At 42.1% G+C, this 24414-nt stretch overlaps 1 protein-coding gene across 1 annotated transcript; it reads left to right on the top strand.

Moving 5' to 3' along the window:
- The first annotated feature begins 313 nt into the window (after nt 1–313).
- Nucleotides 314–4999, top strand: LOC147883246 (uncharacterized). The gene is made up of 3 exons (XM_087399908.1): nt 314–364; nt 939–3662; nt 4617–4999. The coding sequence occupies exons 1-3, from the start codon at nt 334–336 to the stop codon at nt 4946–4948; spliced, it is 3087 nt and encodes a 1028-aa protein (XP_087256034.1). The 5' UTR covers nt 314–333; the 3' UTR covers nt 4949–4999.
- The last annotated feature ends 19415 nt before the right edge of the window (nt 5000–24414 follow it).

Below are 24414 nucleotides of genomic sequence, written 5' to 3'. Positions count from 1 at the left end.
AAAATGATGACCTTGAGAGCTTCCACTTTTCCAAGAAGTGTCAACGTATTCTCACTTGTGAACACCCAAAAGTCTCCAAAATGTCAATGTGTTCTCACGTGGAGCTGGATTAAATGTCCCTCAAACACCACAATGAGAACGAAATGGATGGACCAGCACCGACAAAAATATTCAAAAATATTCAAAACGTCAACGTCTTCAATCCCTGGACGTTCCCTCACTTTGCGCTCTCTCTATAGGGATATTTCTATGCCACACCAATGATCAATTTGATAGTGCAAAGAAAATCGATTCAGAAAAATTATGGTACTCGAACTTTTTGCAGCGGCCTTGATGTCGTTGGCTCTGTTTCTCCTGCTGTCCGGTAAGCATCATTTCTGTGCATATATATATACGGTGACCGATCTACTCTCCAGTTTGCACGAATTTTTCCACTTCGGCGACGATCGTATCAGTTTCTTCTCAACAGGATTGAGGAGAGCCATTGTTAGAATCGCGATTCGCAGCTGCTATGAATATTTTCTGGTCTGTGTATGCATGATCGGAATCAGTTTCTTCTTAACGTGGTTGACGAGATTCAGAGTTAAAACTTAGTATCACAGCTGCTGTAGTAACTCTGATCTTATCAGTAACTTAATTGAGGATATCTTAGTTTGTAGTTAGTATCGCGTGCTCGCAGCTGGTGTGAATAATTTAATGCATATCGGTTTGATACCCTTCCTGCACTAGCACGTCTTGGCTGTTTGGCAGCGCCGATCGTCACATACCCACAACTATATCTGAGAATGTTCAAAGTTCAAACGATTTCAGCCATATCTTCTTCTACTTGATTGAGGAGATTCATCGTTATTCGTTAGTATCGCAGTTGCTGTGAATTATTATGATCTGTGCATGCATGTGGGCTGATATCCTTCCTGCACGTCTTGCCTGGTTGGCAGCGCCGATCGTCACGCACGCTGGATCGGCCACCCACGATATCAGGATGGATGCAGATGTTTTGCTTTCCTTCAAGCACAACGTAAGCGCAGATCCCCAAGGAGCTCTCCGAAGTTGGATGAGAGGCACCGTCCCATGCAACTGGACTGGCATTACATGCGATGCTCATGCTCAATGTGTGACCCAGATCTCACTCTCCAACAAACAACTGGCAGGCAGCCTCTCACCTTCGCAACTCTCCGCCTTGCCTTGCCTCCGCTCCCTTAATCTCGCCAACAACACCTTCTCCGGAGACGTTCCCCCGCAACTGGGTCTATGCGGGTTATTAACTGCTCTCTCTCTCGACGGCAATCGCCTCTCTGGACCCATCCCAGCTTCCTTTGGTCTCCTGCAAAACTTGCAACATTTGCATTTAGCCGGCAACTCTCTCTCCGATCAAATCCCTGATTTCAGCAACTGCACCGCACTCGCTGACCTGGACCTCTCGTACAACAATCTGACTGGCGGGATTCCTGCTTCCTTGAGTAACTGCTCCCGATTGAGTCAACTCAATCTTCAAAACAACCTCCTTTCAGGGCAGATCCCTCAAGAGATCGGTCACTTAAAGACGCTACAGAGCCTCTATCTCTCTTCCAATCCTTTGTTAAACGGTAGTATTCCTGCAAGTCTCGGTAGCTGTGCTTCTCTAATCGAATTTTATAGCTCTGTAACCGGATTTAGTGGCCGTTTACCATCCGCCATTGCAAATCTTACTCAGCTAGTCGTCCTTGTTATGGAGCAGAACCATGTCACTGGCCAAATCCACGAGGAGTTCGGGAAGCTCATCCAACTGGAAGTCCTCGATTTGGCCTTAAACCAGTTAACCGGAAACATACCCGCTACATTGGTAAACTGCAGCTCGCTCCAGTGGTTAGATCTTGATGGTAATCCGCTCACCGGCTCCATACCGGCAGAGATTGGAAAATTGACGCAGTTGGCGGCTTTGAACATAAGAGGAACGTACAATCTGGGTGGTGAGATCCCATCGAGTTTGAGTAATTGTTCGCTCCTCACCCGAATTTTTCTAGACAGGAACAATTTAACAGGCACTATTCCTTTCTGGATGGGAACTTCCTTCCCACTGCTCTCGTCGTGGCTTCATTTATTCAATAATCGATTTACTGGAGGGATCCCGTCGTCGCTGGGAAATCTGACAAAGCTTCAACATCTTTACCTTAATGGAAACCTTCTCAGTGGAAGCATTCCCCCCACCTTAGGTCAACTTACTGACCTTTTAGTGCTCGAATTATCTTCCAACCATCTTATCGGAGATATACCAATGCTATTGATGAATCTTACCAAGCTAAGTAAACTGAATGTTAGCATTAACAACTTGTCAGGAAATATTCCCGACTCCTTCAGCAACCTCGATGGCTTGTTTATGCAGGGCAACAGATTAATAGGTTCGATTCCCCAAGGTCTAGCTAACAGCAGCCCGCATCTAACACAGATAATGCTTGGCGACAACATGTTGAGCGGAATGATTCCCCCCTCATTGTGCCAACTTCAGTTGTTAGAGACGCTGTCCTTGCAACGAAATGCATTCGCAGGTCGAATTCCTGGCTGCATAGGTGATTGTAGCTCTCTATTACAACTGTCATTGTCCAGCAACATGATAACGGGTAACATTCCTGCAACTTTGGGAAACTTGCCGCTTGTTCAGGTCATCGACCTATCGTCGAATGAGATCCAGGGTTCGATTCCCGACAGCATAGGCACTGGTTGCAAAGAGCTTCTGTCTCTCGATCTGTCAAACAACAGTCTGAATGGTCGTATTCCGGAGACCTTAGGCCAACTTCAAAGCCTCGTCTTCTTCAACGTTTCGTATAACTCCAACTTGTCAGGACGGATTCCAGACGCGGGAGGTTTTCGAAATTTGAGAAAGAATTCATTTCTTGGTGACTCGAGTCTTTGCGGAATCATGATAGATAGTCCTTGTTCGTCGCCAACTCCGAATGGTTCCCGACAATCCCAGATCATTGGAGGGACCATCGCGAGTGTAATTCTTGTGATCATCGGAACTATAGTAATCTGGTGGTTTGTGCCGAGGTCCAGACGCCCCTTTTCTTGGCATAGCAAATCTTACAAGCAACTAGCGCGGGCTTTCAGGGAAAACGAACTTCTGATTGCTACCCAAGGGTTCGATGAGGGGAATGTCATGGGTTCAGGTGGCAGTGGCAAGGTGTACAAAGGATCACTCGTAGATGGAACCGCGGTAGCTATAAAAAAGATAAGGTTAGACGATGCCGAAAAGGCTCGTCGTGCTTTCTTGAAAGAGGTAAGGATTCTGACCCAGCTGCGTCACCGCAATCTTGTGAGCATTCTGGGCTATTGTTGCAGACCAGGAATGGAAGCACTAGTGCTGGAGCTGATGCCTAATGGGAGCCTGGAGTCGCACTTACATCCAGCTAATGTCGACCGCGATGCGGTTTGCGAGTTGGAGTGGAAGGTGCGCATGAAGATTGCCGTGGATGTGGCTCAAGCTTTGGTGTACTTACATCACGAATGCGGTACACCTGTTGTGCACTGCGACATAAAGCCAAGCAATATTCTGCTGGATGGGGACATGGTTGCTCACGTTGCAGACTTTGGGATTGCGCATATGATAGTCGAAAAAAGCAGCAGGGAAGGAGAGAATTCTACGCTTGATTCGGTGTTCAGGGGCACCATCGGATACGCTGCACCAGGTGAGGTTGTGTGTGTGGACATCATACCTGTGATTCTCCTTAGTCCTAACCCTGAGTCGTGAGTTCTAATTATGTGCATGTCTGTGTGCGCGTGCCCACGTATAGGGATGTAAGAATGTGTGTACAAATCAAAAGTGAGTGTGCATGTGTGTCCACGTATAGAGATGTAAGAATGTGTGTACAAATCAAAAGTGAGTGTGCATGTGTGTGTAGATGTGATTTTCTTGAGTCCTAATTGTGTGTGTGTGTGTGTGAGAGAGAGAGGCTCTTGAGTCCTAACTCTCTGTAAGAGTGTGTGTGTGTGAGAGGGAGAGAGAGAGAGAGAGAGAGAGAGAGAGATGATTTCAACCAAAAAAGTGACTGTGTAGAGATACATTAAAAGAAGAGCATGTATAGAGATGTGGTTCACCGTTGCTTTCAAATTTATCACAACATGGCATATCTATTTGGATGCATCACCTAACTCTACGTGAAAGACAGTTGTCCATTGCACAAGTTTGTTTTTGAAATCAAATTAGGTGGTGGATCCATAATTTGGAGCTCTAGATCTTACCAATAGTCACAAACTCGAGGGGTTCACTATGTCATGTAAATCCTCAATATCATGTGCATTCAAGGCCTAATTTAAAAGTCCCTTATCTTTGAATTTTTCATTAATAAAACACACCCTTTTTTAATTCAATCTGTGAATAACCACCTTACCTTTTGTTTGTAAGAAATGGGCAAAAAGAAGAGTTTTAAAATCCCTTATGTTGAACCCATATGCTATGCTTACATATTTGTGAGTGACCCCCCCAAGTCACAAAGTAAATGTTTTATATACTCAATGTGGTGATTGCCAAAATAGGTGTATATGATCGATAGGAAGAAAGTAGTTATATATGCTCAATGCATAGTTGAATGTTTGTAGCAATGGTCTAGCAATGGCACTGATGGCTTCAGAGATTGTTGCAGAGTGTGCACAAACGTCAAGGGTTGGTGTGAAACGTGATGTGTTCAGCTATGGAATGGTACTTCTCGAGATGATTACAGGAAAGCGGCCAACACAAGCTGAGACGTTTGAGCAGTGCGGTAGTTTGGCAGAATGGGTGAGGAGTACCTATGAGAAGTATGATGGGCGATTTCTAGATGATATTGTGGACTCAACGCTAGCAAGGGTGGTAGAGGAGGAGGTACTTAAAAAGGTGGTGGAGCTCGCAATGATGTGCACACAAGCATTGCCATGGAAGCGTCCAAACATGAGAGAAGTTTTGAATGTACTCTCCTCCTACTTCGAAATCACATAGGGACAACATGACTATCATATGCATTCAAGCCATACTTATATATTAATATAAAATCCTAGTGAATGTTTATCTAGCTAGCTTTTTTATTCTCACACCAAAAGCATCGCTTCTGTGTGCCGCTTCACCGAGCATGCACGTTCTTTGCAACTGCAAGGAAGCTTCTAATGCAAACGATCTTATTGTAAGCAATGTGGTAATGGAAACGTTTTACGTTCCCCTAAGATCATCTTTAAGAGCTTCAGTGTTTCTCGCACATGATTCTTTATTGGTCATGTGCTTTCCTTTGTGAGTGCCCATGGCATGAACTAGGTGTTTGGGTAGCTTTTTTCACATTGTATAGGTGGAATGGCTAATGCAATCGCCCCATGATTGTTTTTTAATCATCCAAGTGATGATCTATATCAATACAAAGACTCAAAACAATAAATTATAGGGGAACAATTTCTTTCAAACACAAAAAGGAGTAACATTTGTAGTGACCTTATAGGCAGTTCTATATGCCCATAGAGCATAATGAAGTTTGGTATCCGACTCACTCTTGGTTGATTGCACTGTTTTTGTGAGGATGAGCTTAAGTGTTATGTTTATGGACGTGGCTTCAATGATTGCCACAAGGATAATAATTAGTGGAAACTATATGCATGATTTCGAATTTAGTTTTGAGAAATTGTGCCACGTCATTAAGGAAATGTGTACTTTGATCACTAACAAGCTGTAAAGTGCATCCATATATGCTCGGGGGGGTCACTTATCATATGTAACCCTATCACGTGAGTTCAACAGAAGGATATTTTTTATTCCTAAAATTTACAGAAATAAATATACATAAGGGACTATTTAAAATAGTTTTGAAAAAAATTTACAGATTTGTATAGAAAAGGGGTACATTTTATTAATGAAAAAATTTACAGATAAGGGATTTTAAATATAGGCCTTGAACGCACGTGATATAGAGGGTTTATACATAGTGACCCCCCCGAGCATATATGCAAATGATATTTTCAAAAAAGAACTTAGTAGTATTTTGAGCAATGTTATCTCAGAGTGTCTTAGCTTCATTCCACTTAGTTATTTGTTCTATGTAAACCTAGCAGGTTTGAAAGGGCCCACATCATCCAAACCCCATCTTTGAAAAGCTTCCCATGGATGAGTAGGTTGTAATGGCATGGATTGATTGGCCAATAATCGTCCAGTGCGTTATAGATGTCATAGAGCATTGACTTAGTTTGAGCATCTTTAGACAAGGTTTCCCACCATAAACTTCTGGAAGGTTAAGCCACATTGATTTGATTATACCCCCTATAATTGTCCATAAATAAGTACAACTTGAAAGGTATTGGAAACACATCAAACCACTGTGTGTGTGTGTGTGTGCACGCATGCACGTCTGTGTGTGTGTCTATGCGTGTGCATGTGCGTATGCGTGTGCATGTGCATATGCATGTGCGTGTGTGTGCATGTGCGTATGCATGTGCGTGTGCGTGTGCATGTGCATGTACGTGTGCGTGTGTGCATGTGGGTATTCAAAACATATCAAACCACTATGTGTGTATGTATGTGTGTTCACGCATGCACGTGTGCATGTGTGTGTGTGTGTGTGCGTGTGTGTGTGTGTGTGTGTGCATGTGCATGTATGTGTGCATGTGTGTGTTCGTGTATGTGTGCGTGTACGTGTGCGTGTCTCTGTCCGTGTGCATGTGCATGTGCATGTGCGTGTGCATGTGCGTGTGTGTGTGTGCGTGTGTGTGTGTGTGCATGTGTGTGTGCATGTGCATGTGCGTGTGTGTGTGCGTGCATGTGTGTGTGTGTGTGTGTATGTTTGTCCTATCAAACATCTATCCTACTATACTACTGGACCAATTTTCAATGTCATAGTAAACCAATTGCAAACATCTACGTTTGCCCTTTTCAAACACCTAGTGAGAGTATTCCGTTAATAACCAACCTCTCAATACCGCATAAGTGAGAATAATCTGGACATCATACCATTCCTCTTAACAAGGTGTCAAAGTGAGAGTCAATTATTATACTCACATTTATATTAGTACATTGCAGAAAGTACAACGATACTGATGATTAGTCTCCAATAGAGAGTTCAATCTTATTTAGCAGTACTTGGAGAAAATCCGCTATAGAGTGCTCCTCGAAGTTGCCATTACCGTGTCTTCATGCTTTAGATTTTCTAATGTAAACCTGATGGAGAGGTATGCTGACTCACCTGGTACCATCACAATTCATTTAAGCTGTGGAAGCCAGGCTTCAATGCCAGCACACATTTGTTATCTTTGTCACTCGATCTAGATTAGCATAATCAAATCTTGGCATTTTACTATTCAATAGTAATTAGAGGTGCACAATTAAAGATATGAATAAATGCATATAAAATGTTAGTGAAATCCAAGTAATAAGTGGGAAACTCAAGTAAACCATAAATTTGGGTATTCCAACCAAGTCCAAGGGAATTCCCAAGGTCAAAAAAACCAAATATAACCTCGATATACTAATTATACCTTTCCTCGATCTCCTATTGGCACTTTCCAATTATCAGTATCACAATTAAATTTATACACACATCAAAGTGTGATAAGGTCCTTGAGAATGTCAAAATTGAAGGATAGACTCCATGCTACATGGCCTTTTCACCATTTCACACTTAAAATCATGCTATATTCTTGACTTTTATTAATAATTACACCATGAATGTTTCTTAATTCAGTAGATAGGTAATCTCTCCACAATATAACTAATAAGATAAAATAATACTCCAATGGTAATTATCTCCCCAGTCACATTAGGAGGAGTTCTCAAGAAATGCAACACAATGTAAAAAACACTGTTGGCAACTTACCGACTCATGACAAATGATGGCCTTTTCCATTTATCAAAGTATAAAGTGTAAAGTGTAAAATATCAAAGTACAAAGTATGAAGTGTAACCCAATACCATCCTAAGGGTAAAATATTACCCACGTGCTCTAAGTACATAAAGATGGTTGTGGCAGACCCTGCTACTATAATGAAATTCAAGTCACTAATCAACCAAGCCTTAGGGATCTTCAAATAGACCAAGGACCTAATCCAATCCAATGATCATAGAATACAGTAATAAAATTAAATTTCCACTGGAATACATATCCCATTGTCCTTGTCGTGTATATGAGTGGCTCCTTGGAGTACCATTAAAGTAAAAGGCAGTGTCAAATCTTTTCGACGAGTCGATGGAGGATGTAAAAATTCTAGTAATGGGCCAGAAAGGCTCCAATAGTAAGGGTACAAGAGTGTTAAGGGTCAGGGACATCCATATAATATATCATGTGAAGGTCCCTCGATCAACTGGTGGAGGTCATGAGTAAAGGTTATTCCAGATGTTCCCAATGTATAACATCTGGTTCCATTGAACAACGTCATAATAGCCTCGTATGCCAATGATAGGGGCGATAATGGATCCTTGTAGCCAAGTCTAGTGAGGTCCTCAGGAAGAAGGGTCTGTAGGAGATGAAGTAAGTCCACCAGGTTAGGATCTTTCACAACAAGACAAAGCACCCATAGACGCGCGCACAGACGCGTTTCATGAACTAAATAAAAAACTTACGGGCGCGTCAATTTGCGCGTCTATTTGTGCGTTAGGAGACCCGCGTCTATTAGCGCGTCTATATATCAGACTTACGCGCGTATAGACGCGCTCATACACGCGTAAATAGACCGCAAATAAATGCTTTGATAGACGCACGTATAGACGCAAATAGAACAGACAGACGCGAATATAAACGTGTTTGTAAACGCACTGATAGAAGCGCCTTTTTTTTAAAAAAAATTTTACAGAATACTGTGTATGTTGTGTATGCTATATAGTTACAAGAATCCCATATCCACATTCTGTAATTCAATTCTTACAGCCAACCTCATTTTAATTACAATTCCAAATAAAATATTACAACTCCAAAACGCAATAAAATTGAAAGCTCAAAAAGTGCTTGTATATACATGTAGCACGAAGCTAAGCCACGTCATGTGGCTCCAAGTACAAAAAATAAGAAAGCTAAGCCATGTCATGTGGCTTCAAGTACAAAAAATAAGAGGAGTCTATATACAAGAGGCACGAAGCCAAGCCAATGGCTTTAAGTACAAAAAAGAATAGTAGCACTACTTCTACGACTAATCCTCGCTGCCTTCCATGCTCCCTTTTGCGCTGCCTTCTCTGCTCCCTTCTGCACCTCCTTCCTCATCTTCCTCGTCGTCTTGTGCAGGGGCGCCCTGTAAACAAGGGACAATATATATCAATGTATGAAAAATCAAATCTTTACTTATAATTTTGGCATTATTTAATTACTTTCAAATACCTGGGGGGCCTATCCACCAGTCGCTCGGGTATACTGCTCCTCAGTAATCAACCCGTCATCATAGAAGTGCCTCCATGTATCTCCTCTGCAATGGTGGCGGTGGTAGGCTGTCTCCACTGGAGTAGGGTATCTGCCCACGATCTCAAGCTGCATGACCGCGATACACTTTGTGGAGGGATTAGTACAAAGAAACAACCAACCTCCTAATAAACTACATAAGCAATATAATTTGAGATCGATACTTACAAATTGGGCCTCCCATGATTCAACACCCCCTGCTCCAAAATGCGCGCTCCCATACTCCTCCATCTGGATCCTCCGTGCCTCCACGTGCTGCAGACTGGGCTCCTCCCTCGCTGACTTCATTGCCTTCTTCCACTCACGCTTCTGAGTGGTGTGGGGCGGGCCCCTTGGAGGTTGACCTGCCTCAAGTCTGGCAAGCTCCGCTAGTGCCTGCCTCTTAAGGGAAGATCTTTTATTGCTAAGTATCGTAACAATCTTTGACTTCCCCCATTTATCTGTGAACTGGCGATTGGGGGGGTTAGGATACCTAGAGCGAACAGTAGCGAGGGTCTCATCAGCCAACCTCTTTGGGTGGTCTTTATAGTGGATAAAGCAATCTCTGTAATTGTTAGCAATTACAGAGCGCATGAAGGCCATTACATCCTTCCCCCGCGCATCCATCAAGATGCCTCCTGTTTGGGTGATGTCATAATAAATCGTACCATCACCCAGAGGCACGTCTAAATCATCAGAATCATCATCCTCGGCCTCACCGCCACATGGCCCAAAGCACTATGCCATGCATCCGCCACCGCTCTCCCTACTACTACACCTGCCACCCTATCGTGTCGAGCTCGTACGCTGGCCACTCGTAGCTGGGGACTGCGCGGGACTATGCTGACCACTCGTAGCTGGAGAACCGAGTCTCAACGGCTGGGGAGTACGTCGACGGCTCGCTGAGGCAGAAGGACCTCCTGAAGGCATGGGGGAAGGGGCATAAGACGGGATGGCAGAAGGGACATAAGACGGCATGGGGGAAGGGGCATAAGACGGTACGGGGGAAGGGGCATAAGACGGGGCATAAGACGGCTGTGCGGACTCCGCTGGAGTGATCTCAGGCTGTGTGGGGTGGCTCGGAGTCTGTAGTGCCGACTCCTGGGGAGTGTTAAGGGTACCCGTCATGTACCCGTATAACTCCGCAGGACTAGGAGGGTGCCCTAAAATATTATATAAATCCTTCCTTATCGATTCACGCGGATCAAGTGAGCTAGAAGCACTTCCTCCCCACATGTTAAACTGGAAAAAAATAAACAAATCTATTACTTTGGGAGCTGAGAAGAAAGGGGAAAAAAAAAAAAGAGGCTCTGTCAGAGCGCGTCTATAGACCCGTCTAATCTTCGCGTCTATAAACGCGTCTAACAGAGCGTTTAACAGTTCAAGTAAAAGCGCATCTACCACCGCGTCTAACAGACCATCAAAACAACCGTCTAACAGTGCGTTAAAAAGCGCGTCTAACAGCCCGTCCAAACATCCGTCTAACAGCGCGTCTAAAAGTGCATCTAACAATTCGTTTAAACCTCCGTTTAACAGATCGTTTGTTTGAGCGTCTATATACGCGTCTGTGCATGTCTGTAGCAAGCCAGACGTGCAAATAGACGCGCCTGTAGACGCGCGTTTAGACGCGCCCTCAGACGCTTGTATACACGCGCTCCGACAGTCAAGAATACTCAAAAGTGGAAAAGGACGTTTCGCCCGACAAAAGAACGTGTCACTCATACCTAGATGCTGCGTTTCGTGGATGTGAAAAAGTACAAAACTGGAAAGAGCAAGCAAGAACAACTTCAAAAGGACTTACTTGGAAAAAGGTATGGAAGGATCTTTCTTTTCCAAACTTGTTTCTTCTCCTTGTTCGTACTCCTCCTCTTCTTTAGGCTTGGAAGCAAGCTGTGTAGGTACGGTCCCTTTGTCTTGAGTGAAAGCTTGGAACTGTGTATGGGAGGCTCTCTCTTAAGCTTCGAATCTATAGAACTACTAATAAAGAAGGAAGAAAGCCACTCGCGAAGTTTAAGTAGTTAAAAGAAAAGCAAAGCGAGCGGCGCGCCGAAAAGCAGGTTTAAAAGTCGCGGGTATAGTCGCGTCTATTAGCGCATCTATAGTCGCGTATGAATACATAGAGTGAGCGCGTCTATAGTCGCGTCTATTAGCACGTCTATAGGTGCGTTTAAATACACAGAGTAGACGGGCATTTAGACGCGCAGGTAGACGCGACATTAGACGCGCTAATAGACGGGCATTTAGACGCGACACAGAGTTTTTAAGTTAAGCATTTGAAGAAGAGCAAATTTGGTGGGTTGTTTGTTTGTAGGATGTCTCCATCTTCAACAAGCAGTCTGTGTGATCGATGTCGAGGAAACATGTATCGTGCACGCAGGATTACGCTCAATCATATCTCAAAGTATGGAGAATGGGATGTGACCGTAAACAGGGTAAGGATTTGTAAGTTAAGGTTGATTGAGATACCTATGGGTGTTCATATGTTTGAGTTATAATGATCCCATTTTAATTTGATACAGGATGCAGTGCCACACCCGCACATGTTACCCTATGCCCGTCGTGAGGAGGCGAAGCATCGGCGATATGAGGTGGGATCTTCAGGAGGGACCGTTACGGATGCATGGAGTGATGGTGATAGTAGCCCTCCACCATTACCTCATGAAGCCGTGGAGGAGGAGGTGTTTGATGATATGGTGCGGGATTTATATGTTCATCAAGGGAGGGATAATAGCATGGAGCAGGATGATCTTTTTACCGCAGCATCGACTCCATTGTTTGAGGGGTGCACATTCTCTGTTCTACGTGCCTCCCTTGAGTTACTAAACTTGCAAACCATCTATGGATGGAGCAATGCAAGTTTGAATGCATTACTCAAGTAAGCTTTAATTTAAAGTCGATTTTGCAAACATGATGAATTATGCGCGTGGGTCAATTACTCGAATGCTTTTCCTCATTTATGGTCTTCACGTGCAGGCTATTGTGTAAAATGCTTCCAAGGGAGAATAAATTACCGACCTCAAGAGATATGGCAAGGCAACATGTGACCTCTCTTGGAGGATTAGATTACAAGCGCATCCATGCATGCGTCAACGATTGCGTTTTGTTTCGTGGACTACATAAGGATGCAAGAGAGTGTCCTACTTGTGGAGAGGCAAGATATAGAGTAGATCTCAAAACCTTGGACGTGCCTCGTAAGGTATTGCGACATTTTCCCATAATCCCTCGCATCCAACATATGTTCAAGTGCAAATCTATTGCAGAGCTCATGTCATGGCATTCCTCCCATCGATCAACCGATGGCAAGTGGAGAACTCCCGCGGACTCTCCTGCGTGGAAGCATATTGAAGACACATGGCCAAGCTTCAAGGAAGAACCTAGGAGCTTGAGACTTGGATTGGGTATGGACGGTGTGAACCCATTTGGTCTCAAAAGCACGTCTTACAGTGTATGGCCAGTGGTATTGGTGAATTACAATCTTCCACGCTCTATGGCTATTAAGAAAGGACATGTCATGCTCTCCCTTCTAATTCCAGGGAAACATAAAGTCAAAAACCCTGATGTTTATTTGGAGCCTTTGATTGATGAGCTACAGATACTTTGGAGAGGTATCGAGGTGCATGATGTGAGCAGGCCTCCCCCGTCACGAGACTTCAACTGCAAAGCAGTCTTGATGTGGACGATGCATGACTTCCCAGGCTATGGCGAGTGTTCAGGTAAGCATTGCATTTTTTAATTATGAATAGGCAAGGACGTGGCACCCTAAACCCACCTTCCACTCTTAATTGCATCTATTGTTTCAGGTCTCACTACATCGGGTTACCATGCATGTCCTGTTTGTGGTCCTTCGCTAGTTGCCTCACGGGCAGACGCATTGAATAAGGTCATCTATGAGAATCACCATCGATTTCTCCCACCTGATCATCCTAGATATGTCGCCCCTTGGAATGAAGTCCTCCCACAATCACTCACCGCGGGAGATTGGATGAGAATTTGGGACGGTTCCACGACTCCTCCACCACTTGGCATGAGCCGGTAAGGATTTGTAACTATTGGCTGGAAGTAAAGATTGGCTGTAACTATTGGTTGAAAGTGAGGATTGCACGCTAACACTTTATTTTGTTTAGATACTCCATCTTTTATCATTTACCATATTGGTCCCACCTCAAGATCAACCACCTGCTCGATCCCATGCATATATTCAAGAATGTGGCATCTACCATTTGGGAGCATTTGAATGGGACACGAGATTCGGCAGGCATAAGGGAGGATCTACGTACCACAGGGAGGATGCGTGAAGCTTGGCCTCAAGAGAGACCAAATGGGCATGTTTTTTTACCTCGTGCACCGTGGGTGTTATCAAAGCTAGAGATGGCGACGGTGAAGCATGCTATTACTACAATTCGTACTCCCACTGGATGCATGAGGTGTTTGAAGGGAGCCTTTACAAAGAGCAAGAAAAGAGGTGTAGAGAGCAATTATATGGCTTGAAATCTCATGATTGGCACAAGATGCTCCAAGTAAGTATTTTATATGCATAATATCTTTTTCCTTTCAAATTTGTGAGTGAATAGCTATAAGCAACTAATCAACCACCTCCTCGCGGGTTCAGTTCATACTACCTACTAGCATTTCACGTAGTGCATCAAAGGACGTGAAAGATTGTATTTACAAGATGGGCGAGCTTGTGAGGTATGTGAGCTCAAAGGAAATAGATTCCACCACGCTTGAGAATGCTCGAGTTATGTCAGTGGAGGCGGTTTGTTTAGTGGAGGAGACATTTCCACGTTCTATTCTCACAAGCCAACTACATCTCATAGTGCATTTGGTGGATGAGATTGCTATATGCGGTACTATACATGCACGATCGTTGTTCTTCCTTGAGCGCTTCATGAAGACCTTGAAGGGCTTCGTGAGACAAAATGCAAGACCCGAAGGTAGCATGGCCGAGGGTTGGTTGGTACAAGAGTCACTTGTATATATTTTTGAGTTTCTTGTTGATGTGGATAGCTCTCTCCCACGACTATGGAGAGATGATGAAGACCTAAGGATGACCTCTATTGTGCCTCAAGGAAGAGGACGCAACAAAGTAATAGACACGGAGTTGCGTAATAGTATCAACCTCTTTTGCGTGCTTAATAGTGATGTGATGAAAAGATGGGTGACAAGATACGAGGATGCAAAGGCAAGAAGACAAGAAGAAAGGGCCCTCTTTCGTACACACCACGGATCTCGTGTGCCATACCCTCAGCGTCTAAGAGCACTTCCAAAGGATATTCATGTGGATTGGCTACTTGATGAAATGGAGAAAGCAGAGAAAGACGAGGGGATGCATATCACAATGGAAGAATGGGAGTATGCTAGGGGATGCATGAGCAAGGTCGGTATATAGAATGTTATGCATAAGTTAGGAGGTTTTTATAATTTAGATTGCTTATTTAATTGATTTTTTCTTGGTGTAGTGCACTATGTTCAATGCTATATGGTGTGAGGGCAAGCATTTTCGAACACAACGGATTGATGATAAGAGAAACACACAAGATTGCGGCGTCATTGCTAGCTTTGAGGGAGCCAATGGAGTCATGGATGATTATTGTGGCATAATCCAAGATATCATTATGCTTGACTTTCGACGCTTCTTTGTGTATGTTTTGGATGTAAAGTGGTTTAAGGACGTGGTGGAAAGAGGCCCTAATGCAACAATCAAACGCCATGCAAGTGGCTTTGTAACTATTGACTCCACAAAGTTTTGGCAAAGTAGGAAGGACACACTAATACTACCGCAACAATGTGAACAGGTACTGTGCACACACATAAAAATACTCGCTTTTAAATATTTGATGCAAGAAAAGTAACATGATTGTATTTGTGTTTGAATTAGGTTGTCTATCAACCAATGGTGGATAATAATAGGTGGTGGCATGTCATACCTATTATGCCACGTTCCAAAGTGATGTATAGTACATTTACTAATATGGAGCGTATGGAGGATGATCATGCCCATGGACGTGATGATGACCGTGATACAAGAGAGGAGGATGATCATGAGATAGGAGATATAGATATTGAGGCCGGCATTACCCGTGAGGACGAGCCTACCATTGGAGATCTTGATTTCGATGAGCACATGAGTTGCACAAGTAGTAGTGGGTTGAATGTATTTGTAGATCTAAACACTTGTTTGGATTTTGAAGTAGATAGTTTGGCAAGGGTTGATCTCATTGAGGATGAGATTGAACCGTAGCCCCACAATTGATATTGGCAAAACTATTTTACATATTGTCTCATTCTCCTCATTTCCCTTAATTCTTGTATATGTGGGCTTGCAAAAAATTATGTGCTTTGGTAATCATGGGCAATGTTTGGAAAGCAATGATGTACACCAAAATCTCACTTTCTGTATTCTCTGGAGCGCGTCTAACCCCGCGTGTAAATGCGCGTCTGAGTCTCAGTATAAACGCGCAAATAAATGCGCAAATACACGCGCAAATAGACGCGCTAATAGACGGGATGTTAGACGGGCCCGTATTTTCTCAGGTCTAACGCGCAAATAAACGCGGTGATTGACGCGCAAATAGACGAGCATTTAGCTGTGCTAATAGATGCGCCCGTAATTTCTCTACTAGACCAACGCCTATAGACGCGCCCACTATTTTGTGCGTCTACCAAGCGCGTCTATAGTTGCTTTGTGTTGTTGTGTTTGAAATCAAGCAACCTTGCAATGGTGTGTGTTACCTCTACTATTTCAATGAATCTAAATCTCCACTACTCAACATCCTTAGTCATAGCTTCGAAAGGCCCCTGGTAGCCAGTGTTTCATCATGACTATAATTACATTTATGTTAATGTTTAAGGATGCAGCAAAGAGAATCCCTAAGCAAGAAGAATTCTATCTAATTACTCTAACTGCATTTCTAATCAAGAATTCAAGAGAGTAATTTTTAGCTACATCTCTAATCTAGAATCTAAGTATCTCCTTATCAATTTTCGCAATGTTTAAAACCATAATATAGTTTCTAAATTCAACAAGTTACAAGGTAGTTCAATTTTCAGCTCTCATTGCTAACAGATGCATTTTTGTAAGTGTGCATGATAGGGTCGAGAGTACTATATCTCTCAGCATAAGTCACCCAAGTGTATCCTTCAAGGTAGCCAACATCCTTTTCCGCAATATCATGCCCAAGACTCTACTTGCAAATCTCATGGAGAGGTGTTCCAACTCACCTAGCACCATCACAACAAAAATGGAAGATAGAATAGTACATTTTTGATGTGGAAGCCAAGCTTCAAGGTTGGCACACAATTGTTATCCTTGTCACTCAATGTAGATTAGCATTAATAAAATCTTGGCATTCTAGTATTCGAAAAAGATCAGAGGTTGGCTTTTTAAGATTAATGAAATGCTTATAAAATGTTAAAGTAATTCTCAAGGGAATATATGTAATAATAACAGGTCTTGTTGTCCTTATTAATAATAACAGGTCTTGTTTTCCTTATTTTCAGTTCTTATCCAATCATAATGTTGAATCATCTTAGACTTGCAAACAAGAACCCTAAAAAAATGATGCATAGAAACCTGCATATAGAACACAAGGCTAAAATCTGTCTTGACTCAACTCATATCCAAGATAATTCCATGTTTAAGAAGGGAAATAAGAATGGAAATAAAAAGTTTTCTTGTTTAAGAAGGCAAGTTCAATTAAGTAATATGAATGGAAATAAAAGGTTCCCTTGTTTAAGAATTAAAGGGACAAAATATAAACATATGGGGACCCATTAAAGTGTCCCTCAAAATGAGTGCCCCTTAAGAATCATGATTGCCCAAAGCTCTAGGTCCAGCTCTCTGGTTAGGAAAATATTTTTAGAAATATTCAATCTTTTAGATGGCCAAAAAACCTTAAACTTAAAAGAATATTCAATCTTTGAGAAGGTGCTTCCCATATCCTTAAAGAATCCTCCATATGAAAAGACTTATGAGTAAATTTCTATGCTATTAGACCATATATAACCACAGAGCACTTTGTTTTCCATACCATGCTTCTAGAGTATATATAACCATGGAGCATAATCCCCTTAATTTCAATACACCATGGGAAACCATAGGGTATAAAAGAAGGACCATTATCCTAAAAGTACTAATTGCATAAAAGTACTATTTGCCCAATACCAACATAGAGCCAAGACGGCGACGGGCCTTGCCCTCGCTTGAAATTTAGAAGGAAGCTATTGGTAAGTGCATGAGGTCATTTGAAATACAGTCAACAATTTATACAAGGAGTAGGGAAGGAAACATAAAGAGAAATACATTGCCGCTTCTGGTTAATGTGGTCATGGCTATTATCACCATTGACCTCAACGATAACCAACCTGTAACGAGCATAACGAGTTAGACTACTTGCAATGTTTTATATATGACATTGGTTGTTTCCTATCTGTAGTGTGGCAAGGTGGCTGCACAACTAGATATGGTTCATAGCACCCGATCACGAGTCCAATGAAAATGCATGGAAGCTCTTGGTCATGTATAGCAATCCCACACTAATGAGGTCAAGTTGTAGAAAAGTCTCGACTCTTATAGGTCATGATTGGAATTTCCTCCTAGACACGGGCATCTCTGTGTCAGGGACACTCAACCATACTTTCCTAGCCTCCCCAACACACATAGAGACTGGGTACATGTTCCTAGTAAGAAAGTCATACTGCTGTGTATTTTGCATATACACAACCATTTCTACCCCCGGTAGCACTCAGAGAGAGACACATCGCCTAGAAGATGGCTAGAAAATCACTGAATATGCTATGGAGGCCATTGACAGTTGCATTCACAAAGTAGCCCTATTTTTTCTTCTCGAGATGGGCTTGCAAAGAGTTGGCCAATATATCACCAACTATTGAAGCTGTAGCTCAGCTATCAAAGCCATACATAATCAAAGGTCGACTGGAAGAAATTAACAGCAGAGAAGAGACTCAGAACTACAATATTCAAAGAGTTGACTATGTAGCATGCGTTTGATAGGCGACTCCAACCTAGTATACTTCGTACATCTAAGTCCAACATGGTGTACCTAGAGCTTTCAAGAATCCTTTGAAGACTGTTGGCTACCTAGAAGCACTTGCCAAAAAATGTGAGGAACTTGAGGCAGCTTGCCAACCCATAGACTCGCTACAAACCCACGAGACTTAATGCAAGCTAAATGGCAAGCAAGCTAAAAATACCATGTCCCTAGATGGGGGCTTACAAACAACTCCATTCTCTAGAGACTATTGTTGCTCAAAAGTAAGTGAAGGGGGCAGACATATAACTCAAAGTATAGACCCAACAGTGTCTATTGCTCAGGATCAAGAGCCAAGGACTCAAGCAACCAATAAAAGACTGGCCAAGGCATCCACTTGTCTTTGTGCAATAATTTTTATGGGGGCAAATGTTTGTCAGGACAAAGCTCGTTACATGCAGATATATGCTCAAATCAACTATTGATAAGGAGTTGCATCGTAGGAGAGCTAGCGTGTTGAAGTTATCAACCCATGGCTGCATCAACATAGTGCTTTGAATCTACACAACGAAATGTAAGAGGCCTAAGTGCAGCTCCATCGATGCACTGAGTTATATGCTTTGACATAGCTCTCTTCAGATGCAAGGAGAGATACCTAAAAGATAGGAGACGGGAGGAGGGTCTGGCCACTTGGCACAGCAAAAGGAGGGGAAATCATCGGGCTTTCACACCTGAGAGGAGCATAAAACCTCGTACAAACTGATGGAGCTAACAAGAGAGATCGGGTTTACTACTCAAGATAGAACTGCACATAAACAAATGAAGCAAGCAGCCAGTAAAAGATAGTGGTGTAGGAATCCACTAGTCTTTGATTGCTCTTGGCTCATTGAATCGCTCGCTAGGTCCAAGTTCTGTCATAAACTCCCTCGCACAGAGATCCGTCTACGTAGTCTGAGAGTTCCCTTGTTTCGTGGGCAAATGGTTCCTTAGGAATGCAATGTCAGAGCTGTGAAGGAGATGAAGAATACATAGAATATGGTGTAGAGGAAGTTCTTACTACAGGAATCAGCCTCTTACCTAGTTGAGAATGAGGCCAGTTAAGGTCTAAAGTCGCTTGCGCTTCGTTGCTCTCATATTTTGTCACCACGCCTTGTATCTCCTTTCTTCCATCCCATAGGCAGCGAAGTGGAACTGCCTTGTACTAAGCTCCTTAAGCCTTGTACTAAGCTCCCCGACTGTGAGTGTGGATGTGAGAGCCAACATTACTGAGTGGAGACATTAGTGAGAAGAGACGATAGAATGAGACAGAGTCTCGAAGTAATGTACTCCCTTTTCCCCCCTTAGGATCACAAGGATCCCCAAGGGGAGGAGTGTGTGTTTGTGAAGCACACTTAGTGCTATCTAGGACCATGACACAAGTGATGATTCAGTAGAAGGCACCCTCTTCATGAGATGCCAATTGTTTAGGAAGTCCCTATCATGTAGAGAGGATTTCCTTTGATGTAGGAGAGGTGCCTATGATCTAGGCCAGCCTCTCTCCCACTCTATAAATAAGAGGATTCTCTCTCACAATCAATAGAACATACTTTTGGATTCTTCTTGTGTTCTCAACTCTTGTCATGATGCATCTCTTCTCTCCCACCCCTTCCCAACATGTGGTATCAGAGCTCTAGGTTCTAGAAAACCATTTAGCCCCCTAGTTGCCACATTATCATCTTCTTCCCATCTTTCTCCTTCTTCATATTTTTCTTCCCTCTTCTGCCTTGATTTTTGCTTAAGCTTGTTCTCCCTCGTTTTTGCACCATTGCCTGAGCCCTTTTAGCAATAAATTCCCCTTGATAGTGTGCACCTCTGGCTCAGAGGAAGTAGAGAAATATCTCTCTGTTGCCCGTGCTAACACTTACTCTACCCGACAACCTCGCGTCGAATTCTCCCTGCTAGGGACAAATTTCAACTAACCCTCCTAGCTACTATTGGGTGAGCCTTTGAGAAAGATTTTGATAAATTTTGAGCACTAATGCTCTAGTGGAGGACGAAAAATCAATTCAAAAACCAGTTGGGCTTGCTTAAGCTCTCCTGGGTGACATTGTGCCATTTTGCACTTGTCCTTACTGGTGGCCTTGGGTTGGTATACAAGCTTCACTTTGGCTTCAAAATCCCTCTAAAATTTGCTTCATGGTGTTTGAGTTGAGGTCTCCACTTTTCTCTATTTTTACACTACAGTTTTGGTGATTGGATGTTTGATGCAAGCTTGAAAGAGTGTTGAGGATGATTTACTGTAAGTAAACTTTCAGCTAGTTATGTTTATTCAAAATTACTAGCTCTTTTTTCTCATATAATTCTCCATATGTGAAAGCAAAAGAAAAGAAGAAGAAAGAAGCATCGAGATATGTCAATAGAAATTTGACAAAGCTTGTGAAGAAAAGCCATATTATTATTCTAATGCAAAAAGACTAGAATTCTCTGATTTCATTGCTTTCAATATGCACTTGTATGGTTGAGATTTATATCTATTTGTAAGAGAGAATACATTGCCTAATCATTAGGGTAAGACCCTCTCATGGTTATCTTTAAAATAGACAGATTCAATGGCAAGGCTTCCATACTATAAAAATGAAAATTACATTTGTGCTTATGAAGGAGAATTTGTGGGATTTAGTCAAGCCAGGGAATCAATCAACACAGGAGGGTGAATCCACGACTACCAAAGGAAAGGAGAAGTTAAGTGACTCTACTTCAACAGCATCAGTAGATGATAAAAGGCTAGAGAAAGCCTACACAATTATTGCATTAGATTTGGGATATGATTCTATGCATCTTATTTCTAATTTGGAATCTCCTTATGAGGCCGCTTGGCAGAAGTTAGATTTGTTATTTGGTGCTAGCTCTCATAACTCTAAATTGACTTTGAAGATTAAGTTCTTTGAACTTAAGATGAATAGAGACTCTCTTGCAACTCATGTCAACACTATGAGGAGTCTTATGACACAATTGGCCTCAGTAAACTCTCCAATCATTGAAGATGATGCAATGGATGTGCTCTTGAAGAGTATGCCTGATATTTTGACTATGTTGTGACAACTTTGAAGAGTCTTCCCCAACCAACACTAGAGAGCATCATCTATGCTCTACAAGAAGAAGAGATAAAGAAAACTTCAAGGTATAACTCGAGAGCTTAGAGTGAAGTTCTCATCAAAAGGCAAGTACAAAGCATGCAAACATTGTGGAAAGACCAATCATCTTGAAAAAGATTGCTATAGGATCAATCCATGCACTTATTGTGGCAATAAAAATCACTCTTAAAAGTTTTACAACGAGAAGAATAAAGACAAGGCAAATATGGTTGAAGAAAGAACTCCATCAGCAAATGAAGCAACAAATTTTGTGATAGATAGATATTGGACCTTCTAGAGTTCATCTTTAAACTTTTGTCATCACTTGGTCATGTAATCAATTTTGAGGTTCTCTGCCTAGAGTAGTACTCCAAAAAGAATGTTATGGTTATGTGTTTCAGTCCTTATAGTCTTTGTAAATTACCTCTCATCACCATATGATGTAGGCCATGTGATATGTCTTTACCTCCATGGTACCTCTTGTAGAGACATGAGAAACTAGGTCCACACAAAGGCCTAAGATTAATCCTTGTACATGCAAAGAGAGATAACCATTTGGGGGGGAGGGGGGGTTATCCCATTTTGTAAAGCTTGACCCTTGGGCACCCTTGCTAGTAGCATGAGATCCTCTCCATAGATTTATCCTTGACCACCATGAGAAACTATGTGACTAGATGTATCCTTGGCATAGCATGAGGCAAAACCTTGAGGGGGGGTATGCTGGGACATTTGTGATCAAGGGCTTTCTCTAAGGTGCATGTGTGCATCTAGTAGCAGTCACATATTTGTGTATGTGTGTGTACTATGTAGTGAAGAACACTTAGTGCTATCTAGGACCATGACACAAGTGATGATGCAGTAGAAGGTGCCCTCTTCAGGAAGTGCCAATGATTTAGGAAGTCCCTATCATGTAGGGCTGATTTCCTTTGATGTAGGAGAAGCTCCTATGATCTAGGCCACCCGAGAGGCTTCTCTTACAATCAATAGAAAACACTTCTGGATTCTTCTTGTGTTCTCAACTCTTGTCAAGATGCATCTCTTCTCTCCCACCACTTCCCAACATATTCCCCTCTTCTCCCTTATTCTTGCCCCTTATACCATAGCCCCCTTACCCCTCTTCTCAATCTTCTCTTGATTTCCCCCTCCCATGTTATCTCCGTCTCTCTCTCTCTCCCTTTTCCCCATGGCTATGGAGCATCGCCATGCTTTGTGCCTATCAGCTTGTGGGTTGTTTTTCTTTCGACCATGACAATGCACATTCTATTTACTCTTTAATACAAAATTCACAAAATGTTTCATTTGGCTTATTTTTATTTTTTGTACATTTTTTGTAAATTTCCATCAGAAGACAACATTATCCCATATGTTCATGTCAAATTTCACATTGGATTTTTGAACCGCTTTTTCAAACAACTTCTTTATAGAGATGGATTCTAACATTCCATTGACAAATAGCACGTGAAAATATAGTAATAATTGATACTCTTCATGCTTTCAAAACCAATACGACCATATAGTAAATGAATCATATCTATGCGTCTGTCCTTGCAACCCATCTAAGTTTGCAGTCAATTCCACAATCGTCGGACTGGTAAGTCTTGATCAGCTAAAGCATACTTCTTTGATGTAATGGAGTGAGACATTGTTTCCTTTCCACGCCCGCTCCCCATACCAAAACATGATGGCCAAACTTGGGAACCTATATTTGTGACATAAGGTTTAGTTGATGGTGGTGGAGTGGCTTTCTTTGGTTTGTATTTTCCTCGTATGGCTCCTCGTGCTCTCCTATATCCCTACCATAGAATGTCGGCTTTGGGCGAAAAAAAAAAAATTTTTCATTTGTTCATCCTCATAAAAAGTGATGTGTCCATAAGACTTAAGGATCCTTTCTATAAACTGGATTCCTTTGCCATCCATCCCAAGAAAGAGATTTGTGTTTTGGTCACGAAAAAGATTTTGTAATCCTTGTTTTATGAATTCTTAAAACTACACAAAGACTATCCATGTCTTGACTATTGGTCTCGCGTCATTCACAAACCACATGATTAGCATCATCATTTTTATATTTAAGGACTCGCACTTCATCAAGGAATTGATGTTACTAACAAGAACCATGCTACATGGTCAAACCATAGAATGTATGATTTACATCCCGTTGTTTTTGGGTAGAGGCATTTAATATATGGACGTAGAAAGCTCCAAGATTCATCCAAATGTTTCTTTTTGTTTTGTCCACTCTATACCTTGTAAGTTTTGACTTGTGAGAACATGCCATAAGGACATTCACATCGATCATCATCGAAATGGCTCATATTGAAGCATGTTTTCTACTTCTAGTTCTCATCAATCACATATTCTTTGGCCTTTGCTAACTCTTTCCAGTGCTCCCTAAATTCTCTTCCTTCTTTTTTGAAGTCCCCCATTATTGCCCACATGTCAATAAAAATCGGTGCTAAGAGTGAGCACTCACCAGATTTCCATGCTTTATTATTAGCCAATGCTATATTTATTTTCATCCGCCTTTTAGGAATATAAGGGTTTCATATGGAATTTCACTAGACTTTAATGGTGAGTTGTCGAGTGGTGGTGGAGTATCCTATCTTTGTGTAATAATCTCACTCTCTTTCTGAGTGAGATCATTCATATCTATGAGCCTGTGAATGTCCACTAGGCAAGGAGATGTGTCTCCAAAAAGTCTCTCTTTCCTTGAATATGTATTTTGAAAAAACTTTTCATTAACTGGGGAGTTGTAATCATAAAATGTTCTTTTTGTTTCTCATATTGGATTATCAACTATTCAAGTTGATTTTAATCTGCACCAGCTTTATGAGTGAAGCTTTTTTGTCTGTGCGATTCAAGTGCCATAGTTTGCACCAATCTTCAAATACCAGTAGAGACAACACCAGCAGAGGTGATTTGGGATCATTTTTAAAAGTATTTAGTTTAATCTCTTGGATTTTGTTATGA

The sequence above is a fragment of the Dipteris shenzhenensis genome, chromosome 28 (genome assembly GCF_047967505.1).
Source record: "Dipteris shenzhenensis isolate YYH24624 ecotype China chromosome 28, Dip_SZ_1.0, whole genome shotgun sequence".
Taxonomy (NCBI): Eukaryota; Viridiplantae; Streptophyta; class Polypodiopsida; order Gleicheniales; family Dipteridaceae; genus Dipteris; species Dipteris shenzhenensis.
The sequence above is the reverse complement of the archived record's forward strand: the minus strand, read 5'-3'. Positions and strand labels throughout refer to the sequence as shown.